Source organism: Mus caroli, unplaced genomic scaffold, assembly GCF_978045245.1.
Source record: "Mus caroli unplaced genomic scaffold, Mus_caroli_1 scaffold_3, whole genome shotgun sequence".
Taxonomy (NCBI): domain Eukaryota; kingdom Metazoa; phylum Chordata; class Mammalia; order Rodentia; family Muridae; genus Mus; species Mus caroli.
The window spans coordinates 36,760,177-36,772,210 of NW_028227258.1; the positions used below are offsets into that span (position 1 = coordinate 36,760,177).

The 12,034-nt window shown below is 42.5% G+C and overlaps 1 protein-coding gene across 1 annotated transcript in view; it reads right to left on the bottom strand.

Annotated features, from left to right (window-relative positions):
- Sec24d (SEC24 homolog D, COPII component) overlaps positions 1 to 12,034 on the bottom strand; it is a 109,146-nt gene that overhangs the window by 34,557 nt on the left and 62,555 nt on the right. The window contains exons 9-10 of the mRNA XM_021157473.3: positions 5,695 to 5,833; positions 2,634 to 2,749 (exon numbers count right to left, since the gene is read on the bottom strand). Coding sequence (XP_021013132.1) covers positions 2,634 to 2,749; positions 5,695 to 5,833 — 255 coding nt within the window. The remainder of the gene's footprint in view (positions 1 to 2,633; positions 2,750 to 5,694; positions 5,834 to 12,034) is intronic.

Below are 12,034 nucleotides of genomic sequence, written 5' to 3' on the forward strand. Positions count from 1 at the left end.
CATCTGTCCCTCTGTGACCCACCTCTGCCCACTCTGCAGTCACACACACACACACACACACACACACACACACTCAGTTCCCTACACATGGCTCTTTTATGCTACTTTGTTGTTTTGTTTTGAGACAGAGTCTCACTATATAGCTCTGATTGTCCTGGAATTCACTCTATAGGCCAGGATAGCCTCAAACTCACTGAAATCCATCTGCCTCTGCTTCCTGGGGGCTAGGACTCAAGGTGTGCCACCACACCTGGCTAGCTGCTCCTGGCTAGCTACTCCTGGCTAGCTGCTCCTGGCTAGCTGCTCCTGGCTAGCTGCTATGCCTTTCTGACAGGTCCTCTTCCAGCACTCTGACTGCCCTTGCATCACACTTCATACTTAGGTTCGTATTTTAACTATACGCACTTCTTCTCAGGCATATTCTTTGAACTTGTTCATCATACAGTTTATTTGGGGGAGTCCTTACAGGACAAAGACAAATTGGACATGCAAAGTGTCCCAAAAATGTCAAAATGAATTAAAATGGAAAACAACAACAAAACCAAACCTCCAGTTTTATTCAGGAAGAAAATCTGATAGTACATTTGTTTCTCTTCAGGGAAACTCTATGCTGACTTGTCTACTCACTTCCTGTTGTGCCAGCAGGAGGTAGGGCTGGGAGCCTACGGGGCCAGTGTAGCACTATCACTTTCTGTGCTTATCTGCAGCTTAAGCGCTCTCCTCTTCTCTTCTCTTCTCTTCTCTTCTCTTCTCTTCTCTTCTCTTCTCTTCTCTTCTCTTCTCTTCTCTTCCTCTCTGTCTCTGTCTCTCTTCCTCTCTCTCTCTCTCTCTCTCTCTGTCTCTCTCTTTTCTCTTTTGCACACACCTGTCCCCATGCAATATGGTACACAACACATGGGCTCCCTGTGAGGGCTAAATAACCAAACACAGATGTAAAAAGCACCTATCTGAGACACACTTGGTATTGAACAAATGCTAATTGTATTACCTAAAGTCGACATTAAGATTAACTAAAATGAATAGAGGAAAACATGATTCTGCAATTCTTTTCCCAGTGTATATGACATTAAATATACACATACATATATACATATAAATATGCATACATATACATATACAAAGCAAATAAACTCTTTTTCACTATCCAGATCCCTAGGTGCACTCATTATTCTACTACTCTTAGGTTGTAAGTAAATTTGAAAACAGTGTGCATTTGTCATAAATTCTTAGATGAAAGGAAGACGAAGTTGAAGAGCCAAAGGCTACAATTACTTGGCTTCTTGTTTTCCAGGTAAGATTTCCCAATTATCACACTTCTGGAATACTGCTATAAAACAGACTTTAAAGCTGCTTTTGTTTCCAGCCATAGGCTTGGCTCTCACCGTGAATCTACTGAAAACAGGACAAGGTTGATAATTAGACCTGAGCCTCAGTACATGATGGGATTCATACTCTGGTTACGGACGGGGCACAGTAAGAGAACTTTCCATCATGACTTATAGTGTCTTTATTATATTTAATTTGAACAACAAATGCTTACTTTTGTGTATTGATCCCCCCTTCAGTCAATCACAGGAAAAAACAAAGAAACTACTGGAATGTAAATTGTACTTCAAGACCTATCTCTTTCTTGTCAGACCACATCTATATAAAAAATGTTTTATATTTCACCAAATAAGTTAAAAGTTTTCACATTTCAAACTAATAAAGCATTGGGTTTTTCTTTAATAACTAGTTCTATGTAAATTAATTTAAAACAATCATATAACAGTCAATAAATAATAATATGATGTGTTAATTGAAAATTTTAATGATTTAGCCAACTGCAAAAATTTGGATAAATCTTGAGATGTGTTCTCAATATGTGGACTTGCTCTCTCAAAAACATGTCTGGGGGAACTCTGGGGTCAGGGGCTATTTTCCAGAAGGCGGCGGGATATTAGCAGGCATTCAATTCTGGAAGAGGAAGGAAGGAAGGAAGGAAGGAAGGAGTTCCCCGTGAGCTGGGTCCTCAGGACCACTCCTGAGGCTTCTGAAGCGCTGTCAAGCTTCATCTTTAGCTTAAAGAGTAAAGCTGGTCGGCTCCTCCCAGGTGGAGGCTGTCAGTGGAACCCAAAGGTTTAGAAGAGCACATTAGCAAGGCCACATACTCATTCCCATTCTGCTAGTCAAATGAGTCTCTGAAGGATACATTAAAGCCAGGAAGCCGGCAGCCCTCTAAGAATACTGGTTACATTTCTGCCTAGGTAGAGAAGTCATTAACAAACCAAAAGAAGAGACCTGAGTGGAGCATTTGGGAGATGGATGATCAGGGTTCAAGGTCATCTTCAGCGAGGTCAAGGCCCAAACTAAATGAGACCCTGTCTCAGAAACCAAACCACAGCAAGCAAGCAAGCAAGCAAGCAAACAAACAAACAAAACGACAGAAAGAATCGTTTCCTTTTCGATACTACAATGAGACAGCTCAGGAGCCCATTCATGCTAATGACTTAGGTCAGATCTGTTTCTGACATATCTCCACATGCCCTGGAAATGTCTGTCTGTGAACCAAGTCAAACATATCTTTACATACAGAAGCCGCTCGCTGAAAGTCAACAGCATCACAGAAACACTTAAGTCCCGCCAACACTCACTCTGCAGTAATCCAATGTAGCAACATACTCATAGGAGCCCAGCGACAGCTCTGGCTTCTCATAGTGGTCCAGTCTCCTTCCAATGTGGTCCAGATGTTGGAAATAGAATGGTGGGACTAAGGAAAACAAAACAGGGCAGGAAATCCTTTGTTTTCATAAGCAGACAACCCAATAAATCCCCAAAATGCATCCTAAAGGAAAGGAGTTATGATAAGAAGACAAGCTGTTCTCAGTATCTATCATTTGTCTTTGAAATATGTGAAAAATATTAATTTTCTCTTTTTTAATCTCACTAACTTTTTGGCTCTTGTGTATGTTGTAAACCACTAAAATTTTGCCTTTTAATTATGTTTGTAATAGTTTTGCCACATATACACTTTGATTTTTTTATAGTCAAATCAATCTGCCTGGAATCCTATCCATAAAACTATGTAATTTTATATATAATTTTCAATGACTACTTCATTACTATTTCACACTATACTGTATTACTGCAATATTTTAATAATGAAATATTTTATACATATAGAGAGCCACAGATCACAATATTCACGTTCATGGAAATGGAATGACAACTTTGCTAAAAACCTCTTGCACATATAAAAGTTCTTAGTAGCAAAGAACATTCATAATTTTGGAAACCCTAGAAAAAGGTGCTGCTGATTACAAGCTAACACACCCAAATATCTGCCTCTACCTAATGACTTCTTTTTTAAAGTTAGCTTTCTATTGGAATCTTTAACATATAGGACAGAAACAAATGCTGATCATTTGGATTATACTTAGGTCTTTGTTACACCTTACTTAAGTGGTGTCTTCAGCTCTGGGCTTTCACAGGATAATCTGCTAGCATCTGGCCCTACTCATGCAGAATACTGTATTAGGGAAAGACTGCACTTGGGCAAGCTCGGCTGAAGTCTAATTTGATACAAATGTCTCAGAAGGTTACTTGTAGCCAAGTTCTGGAAGTCACCCAAAGGCAGCGCAAGACGGATGACTCACACACTGAACACTTGGACAAATAAGGTCTGGTGTCTGCAAAAGAGCTCCCGTTGCCTGGGGATGGCCCGGGAAGGCTGAGAAACTTCTGCTAACAGTATGTGGGAAAGTTACCAATGCTTTTGTTTTAAGTATTTTGCTAAGAACAGCATCTCCCTTTGTAAAAAAAAAAAAAAAAAAAAAAAACCTACAAAAGCAGCACCTTTGGGGTTTGCACCAACACTCAGCAGTCTTTAAGCTCAGCTGTGAACATGCAAATTATAACAAAGGATGAATTTTCTAAAGTAGGACTTTCAAAAACTTTAGCAGAAGTTTGAGTATTCTATGTCCTTACCATATCATGGTTTAGAAGTGAGCTCTGTAGAGTTTATATTTACATATTTGACTCTGAACTTGACAAATTCAGTATCTTGAAAAGATTGCAGAAGAGGAAGATAACAGTCTCTCTCCATGAATAAACCAGAGGGGCCCTGATGGGGACTTAGTCACACGTCTGTGCCTTACAGATTTCTGAGTAATCTGGCATATAACGTGTGAGATGGTAATTTCTATATAGCATAATGTATAATTCACTCATGCTCACACATCTACACAGTGCAACTTTTTAAAAATTAATTTTACATGCTCATTAAAATTTGATATTATCTGTTATCTATCATCAAACAAAATTGAAGCCACATGGTGTATGGGTGTGTGTGTGTGTGTGTGCGCGCGTGCGTGCATGCACTCGCATCCACATACATAGCTGTTGTACAAGGGAAGCCAGAGATCAACCTCAGGTGTTCCCCACGAGCCATCTGCTTTGTTATTTGACACAGGGTCTTTGGGGCTTGGAGCTCAACCATTTAGATGGGCTGGTCCTCCAGGAAGTCACAGGACTTCTCCTGCTTCAGTATCTCCAACCCTTGGGGCTACCAATATGCATCGCCATGCTTTGCTTATCTTTCATATGGGTGCTAAGGACCAAACTCAGGTCCTCAGGCTAGTGGGACAGTCGCTTTATCTATGAGATCTCTCTACTGTGGCTTCACTCACACTGTCTAATAACATCAACATTAGTGGATTTTGTGCTAGGATGAAACAAAAATACATAGAAAATCATAATAATGCCCCACCTCCTTAAGATTCAACATTTATATAAAAAGGAGAAAGCCCTCGGATATATCTCAGCTTATCTATCTATCTATCTATCTATCTATCTATCTATCTATCTATCTATCTATCTATTTAAAACTCCAGATTTTATTCCCCTCCAGCCTACCCTCTGACTGTTGCACATCCCATACCTCCTCCCTGCTCCCCTGTCTCCACGAGGATGTCCCCACCCTCCAACCCCTACCCCACCTGACCCCTCTAAACTCCCTGGGGCCTCCAGTCTCTTAAGGGTTAGGTACATCTTCTCTGACTGAACCCAGACCTGACAGTCCTCTGCTGTATATGGGGTTGGGGGGCTAGCTGGTGTATGCTGCCTGGTTGGTGGTCCAGTGTCTGAGAGATATCTGGTCCAGGTTGTTTGAGACTACTGGTCCTACAGGGCTGCCCTCCAGCTTTTCTTAAATACTAATGAGCTTCTATTCAAGAGCAACCCAGGACTGATGAAAGAGACATTTCTAGAACTTATCTTAATGTCTCGTACTGCCTTCAAATGGGGCACTGTGGAAGGAGACGCGGCTCCCCCATCACACACTTCAGTTTTATTCAAAGGTTCTGCATGATTTCCATGTGGGGCTCCTGCAGCTACAGACAGATAATAGGAACCTAGTTCCATTAGTAATAGCTTCCAATAGTTTCCATAAGGAAATTTCAAGTAGTGCCACAGGGGGTGCGGGGGCTGGGGGGAGAATTCTGTCTGTCTTTCCGTTAGGGAGTGTAATACATCTTTTTTTTTTTTTTTTTTTCCGAGACAGGGTTTTTCTGTGTAGCCCTGGCTGTCCTGGAACTCACTTTGTAGACCAGGGTGGCCTCAAACTCAGGAATCCGCCTGCCTCTGCCTCCCGAGTGCTGGGATTAAAGACGTGCGCCACCATGCCTGGCACAACATGCATTTAATAGCACCATTTACCTTCGTTCACACAGCTGCAGAATCCGCACTGATAGCGCCGTCCGCCTTCGATGAATTGCATGAACGGGCACATGTAGGCTTTGCACCTGTTGCACCTCACTGGTCCACTCTCCCCATGGTTTACCAAGTACAGGGGGGTCTGGAAGAAGGAAGCACATGAAATGAATGAGGCGTGCAGGGGTTCCGGGTGTTATCAGAATCCTCCAGTGGGACTGATTGATAAATCCTCCAGTGGGACTGATTGATAAACTCTTAACTGAGCACTTGTCACGGCAGTGAAGACCCTCCCCGGCCATCCGAGTTCAAGGATGATAGCACAGTCCATAACCTCCAAGCAAAGACTTTAAATTTACATATCATTTACAGACAGATCTCACTCGTAAACATAATAGTTCCTGCACGCTCATGACAGTGTGTATGCATGATGGATGTGTGTGAGAGAGAATATATAAGCTATAATAGTGTAAATAGTTCATTAAGCTTAGGTTCAAATGCCCTGATGCTTATAGCACACATCCTGCTGAACTGTAGACACTCCAAACAAACAAACAAATGAGATGGTGATTTAAAGGTCTCTATGTATGGTACCATAGTGCTCATGCGGTTTCCTCGACTTATACAAATGACTTCTTTTAAAATAAAACTATTTGGCCTGCAGACGTGGCTCAGCGGTTAAGAGCACTTGACGACCTTACAGAGGACCCAGGTTCGATTCCTAGTACCACTATGGTTGTTCACAACCATCCATAACTCCAGTTCCAGGGGACCTGATGCCCTCTTCTGACCTCCATGGGCACAGGACACACTCCTGTTGAACATACATACATGTAGACAAAATACTTACACATAAAATAAAATGAATACATTTAATAAAGAAATTTATAAAAATGAAACTATTTTAAAAATACACACAAATGTCCCCCTAGTTTGGGCTGGAGGCTAATTATGCCTTTTGGCTACTTTATTAAGTGGCAAAGCTTTCTAGTACACTCACTGTGGCTGGTCATGCTTGACAGAACTGAGGGAAAAAGACTTGATTTACAAGCATCTTTCTCATCAACATAATATAGAAAAGCAGACTGGAAGCAAAGGGTCCTTGTTTCTCACTTCTTAATGCTTCCAGGCTTTGCAAGAAAATCCAAGACCCTTCTTGCTTTTACACATCTGTTTAAGGAGACCTTTTTCAGAAATGCCTGAGAACTATGGAGCTGATCATGTCAGCTAAAAATTTAAAGGTAAAAATAAAGAATAAATAAATTTTAAAAAGTTGTAAATAAAGAAGGATGTTTTTAATGGAGGCCTGATGACCAGGGGCTCATCAGGTGGGGGTGAGGGTCATCAGGTGGGGGGGGAGGGTCGTCAGGTGGGGAGAGAGTCATCAGGTGGGGGGGAGGCTCATCAGGTGGGGGTGAGGGTCATCAGGTGGGGTGAGGGTCATCAGGTGGGGGGAGGGTCATCAGATGGGGTGGGGATAAGGGTCATCAGATGGGGTGGGGATAAGGGATCATCAGGCCATTTTCTCCTAAAAGCTTAGAAACCCCAGGCCTAACGTTTGCCTTTGCCAGAGGTTCCAAGTACAAGCTAACCCACTGGGGTTTCAGAAATGAACCCTGAGGTCTCAGAGCAGTGGAGGCAGAGGGACGGGGAGGGAGGGGAGTTGGCAGGGCAAGGATTAATGTGTGCGTGTACAGACATGGTCTTGGCACGGGTGGCTGGAGAAAGGTAGTTACCGTTGTTTCTATCCAGAACGACTTTGTATCTCTAAAAGGCACTTAGCACATGAAAAACTGTCTCTAATGGCGGCGGCGGCGGCGGGGGGGGGGGGGGGGGGGGGGGGCAGTTAGAGCTGGACAGTATGAACTGTACTGGGGTTTCTGAAGACAAACTTCTCAGTCACTGCAAAATGTTCTCATAAAAAAATGATCTAGGGGAGAGAAAATCTCCTACCTTCCAGGACACCAGAATACGGTTATGAACTAGTTGTTAAAAACTGAGAGGCATTTCTAAGCATCTAGGAATTTGCTTCAAACCTACACATGGATGTACACAATAATGTTTTTACATAAACCTTTCATCGGAAAGACATAAGCTGGCCGGAGTTTGCTCTTCTTAGCCAGTAGCAATAAAAAATGACCCAGGAACCAGAGGGGGTGGGAAGATGCAGGCACCAAACAAAAGGACAGAAGACAAAGTGACTAGAGGGACTGGGGAGAGTATGGAAGATGGCGGCAAATGGCCCCGCCCAGGTTACTGCTTCTGCTGTTTACCTCTGGGACTGAGGACACCTTCTGAAGCCTAATAAGGAGGAGTTCTGCAGTTTGCCTTCGCTGTGGCCAGATTCTACTTTTTCATCCGTTTGTCTCTAAAGACTTCAAAGACTACGATACATTCTCAGAAATACTTCAGAAACAAATACAACACAATTATTTCCTAGACAAGCCAGTGGGAACAGAATATAATTTGCCTTTCCTTTTGGTATTACAATTTGCCCAAAGGCAGACCTTGCCTAAAATGTCTGGGAACTATCACTGATCACCATGTAAACATTCCAGTCCTGGCAGATCCGAACTCACAGAACTAAGCATGGATGCCTAGCAAGCCAAGTCAGAACTTTATCTCGCTATTAAGAACACTTAGGCTTCCCTGTGCTCCGTCTTTCGGAAAGCAGACGGCGATAGGGAAGGTCTTCAGACAACCAGGGTGGCAGCAAAGAATGTTAAAAGCTTTTTAACTGTTTATGTTTTATTTGGGGGCGACAGAGGAGGGTTTTTAAATGGCACAGTCTTGTTTAATCTCTCAGGTTGTGTTGAAAACCATCAAGATTTATTCTCCCTCCATGTGTCCATTTGATGGCTCCACAGTAGTATGCATAAGCTCGGAAAGAGTTAAGCTGCCTTTTCTTCTATGTTTAATTTTAGTGTGTGCAGAAATGTGTGTGTGTGCATGTGTGTGCATGTTTGTGTGCGTGTGTGAAATTCCTCCTTCTCCAGAGCCAGCTAAGCTGCTTGCTTTCCTTAGCCAGGGCTTTGCACCACACCTGCCCCAGCAGTGTCTTCTAAGAACGCTTTTACCTTTGGCCTCTAGTCCACTCCTGCTCACCCCCCCCCCACCTTTTCTATTATTAGTTCTGCTGCCATGTCGCATGAGTTTATCAGCATGTAAGTGACAGGGTCATGGAAGGTCAAGGACTAGGATGAACTTGAATCTCCTGTTTTAGGGCTATCAAGGGTGTGGAATAGTCTAGTGATACTATTTTTATTAAAATGTCTTCATTGAACAAAATGTATCCTTTTTGTGTACGTAAAATTACCACTCAGAGTTGGCCAACAGGGTCCTATAGACTGTGCAAACATCGCAGGTTATTGCCAGGTCTACTGGCTACTCTCCACCGACTGATGGTTAGACCCTATTGCTAAAGAAACTAATATCAAATATGTAGAAATCGCACTGGTGCTAAGTAGAAGTTTCACTCCTAGAATTCAGTTACTCTCTGCATGCTAGTTGGGGAGAAAAGTAATCGTTAATGTTGCCTAGCTACCAACCCGAGGACCTACAATAGCAATCAGCCTACAAGATATACGAGCACAATAGCAGCACAAACTTTATGCACATCACTGAGCACTTTTTGCTTGAATGTTAGGCCTAATCTGGGAGATAGAACCCATACCCGATACTGCTAAGGTGGCCAGGAACCTGACACTAGATAGGTCATGGGCCTACAGGAAAACCTACTGCTTGTTATAAAGGGACACAGCAACAAAATGACTCCTGATAGCACACTGCTTTACCCACACATCAGAACACTGTTCAGCCCTCATCAGAGAAGCCTCTTCCTGTAGTAGACGGGAACTGTTAACACAGAGACCTACAACTGGACACTGTGCAAAGACTAAGGAGACACGGGGGCACTCAGCCACCCCCACACAGATGTGAGATCTCCATCAACCCCTCCCCCTAGGCTCTCGAATCTCTGTGGAAGAGGAGGTGGGGAGATTGTGAGAGCCAAAGGTGATGGATGACGGCCAGGAAACAGCTTTTTGTTGTTGCTATTGTTATTGTTGTTTTGTTTTGTTTTGTTTTGTTTTTCAGACACAACAGGATGGATGCACCTCTGAGTTCACAGAGCCTGTGGCAGCACACAAGACCTGCGCAGGTTCAAACCAGACACAATCTCAGCTCTGAGAAGGGGAAGTGGACACGAGACCCCACCCCTAAGAAGCGGTCTATAACTGATATCTGCTAGTAAAGAAAGAAAAAAATTCGTTTTCTCCAATGGAGTGTCTCTGATTCTATCGACCATGTTCCAGGGCAGGCTCCATGCCCAGGAACAGCAGGCCAACAGAAAACGAATTCTGTGTTTTTGATGTGTGCACTTTGTGTTTTAGTAAATTTTTTTGTGTTATTGGTTTTTGTTTGTTTTTATTTTGGCTTCTTAATGTTTTGGGCTTATTTTTTTTGAAAGGGAGAAGGAGATGAAGAACATGAAATTGGCTGGGGAGGTAGAGAGGATCTGGGGGAGTTTCATACTAAAATATATCGTATGAAAAAGAACATTTTAAATAAATAAAAAGTTACTCAGCATTAATATGCTATCATTGATTAAAAACAAAATAACGTTGGATTATTTTTCTACATTAAAGAACCGGGTATTACAGAGTCAGTCAACATGTCCTTAATATCACTGATACAGTATTGTGAGTGTCCCTATTTTAACGATCAGCTTGTCATTGATACAGTACTGTGAGTGTCCCTATTTTTTTTTTTTTGGTTTATTTTTAATGTTTATTGCTGGAGAGGACCAAGTTGAAAATCAAACACATGGGTCTCACAGCTTTAATCAGGAAGAAACTTGCTAATAGATTTTTTTTGAAACTTTAAATTTAACAACTTAACAACTTGGCAATTTAATTAACTTTTTAAACACAACATAAAGCAGCCAGTGGGACTTTCTGCTGCTGTACTTAATACAGCAAATAGCCTATGAAGCAGCAAGGAAAACAAACAAGACACCTTTATGGTAGAAGAGACACCATCTGTAGTCACCAGCTAGAAGACATTGTTACAATCCGTATCCAGGAAGTGAACCCGGGTCTTTACAATGACTCTCTGTGGGCTCTTCCTTGGAAATTTAACTATGCCACCACAAACATCATTAGGGGAAATTGATACTATAGTTTCATGCTTGGAGAATGTATTCAGTCCCATCAGTTAACCCTGGGGAGGACATCCATATTCTCCTAATTAATTAATTAATTCAACATGTATCGGAGTTCCAGCTAGAGGGAACTCATGGAGAGAACGGACAAGGCTTGCTGGCAGCAGAAGAGGAGGCAGTACAGGGATGCAGCAAACAGATCCACACCACCATTCATTCCTATGAGCATCTGCAGGGTGCAGCTCCTACGTGAACCCCTTCTCTTCTCTTTTGAGCTGAACCTTTAGGAAGAAATATGGACATGCCCAGACACATTGCCATCCACCATCTCTGTGCCATGGGCTGAGCAGGCCCAGATACTTTCCTAGCCACCATTTTTGTAATATTAACTGAACATACCCAGATGCAATCCTGTCAGCCATCTTTATTAATCAGATGAGCATGCTCAGTGGGGTTTCAGTCTATTGATTTTATGATACAAAGTGAACATTCCCCTACATCCCTTCTGCCATGCAAGCCTTCCAAATGTATTGAACTTAAAGTGAGCATTCTTGAAAATGTGTCTACCATCTTTTCTTCTTTTTTTTTATTTTATTTTTATTTTTTTAATATTTTTATTACATATTTTCCTCAATTACGTTTCCAATGCTATCCCAAAAGTCCCCCATAGCGCCCCCCACTTCCCTACCCACCCATTCCCATTCTTTTGGCCCTGGCATTCCCCTATATTGGGGCATATAAAGTTTGCGAGTCCAATGGGCCTCTCTTTCCATTGATGGCTGACTAGGCCATCTTTCGATACATATGCAGCTAGAGACAAGAGCTCCGGGGTTCTGGTTAGTACATCATGTTGTTCCAACAATAGGGTTGCAGATCCCTTTAGCTCCTTGGGTACTTTCTCTAGCTTCTCCATTGGGAGCCCTGTGATACATCCAATAGCTGACTGTGAACATCCACTCCTGTGTTTGCTAGGCCCCAGCATCGTCTCACAAGAGACAGTTATATTTGGGTCCTTTCAGCAAAATCTTGCTAGTGTATGCAATGGTGTCAGCGTTTAGAAGTTGATTATGGGATGGATCCCTGGATACGGCAGTCTCTAAATGGTCCATCCTTTCATCACCGCTACGAACTTTGTCTCTGTAACTCCTTCCCTGGGTGTTTTGTTCCCAATTCTAAGAAGGTGCA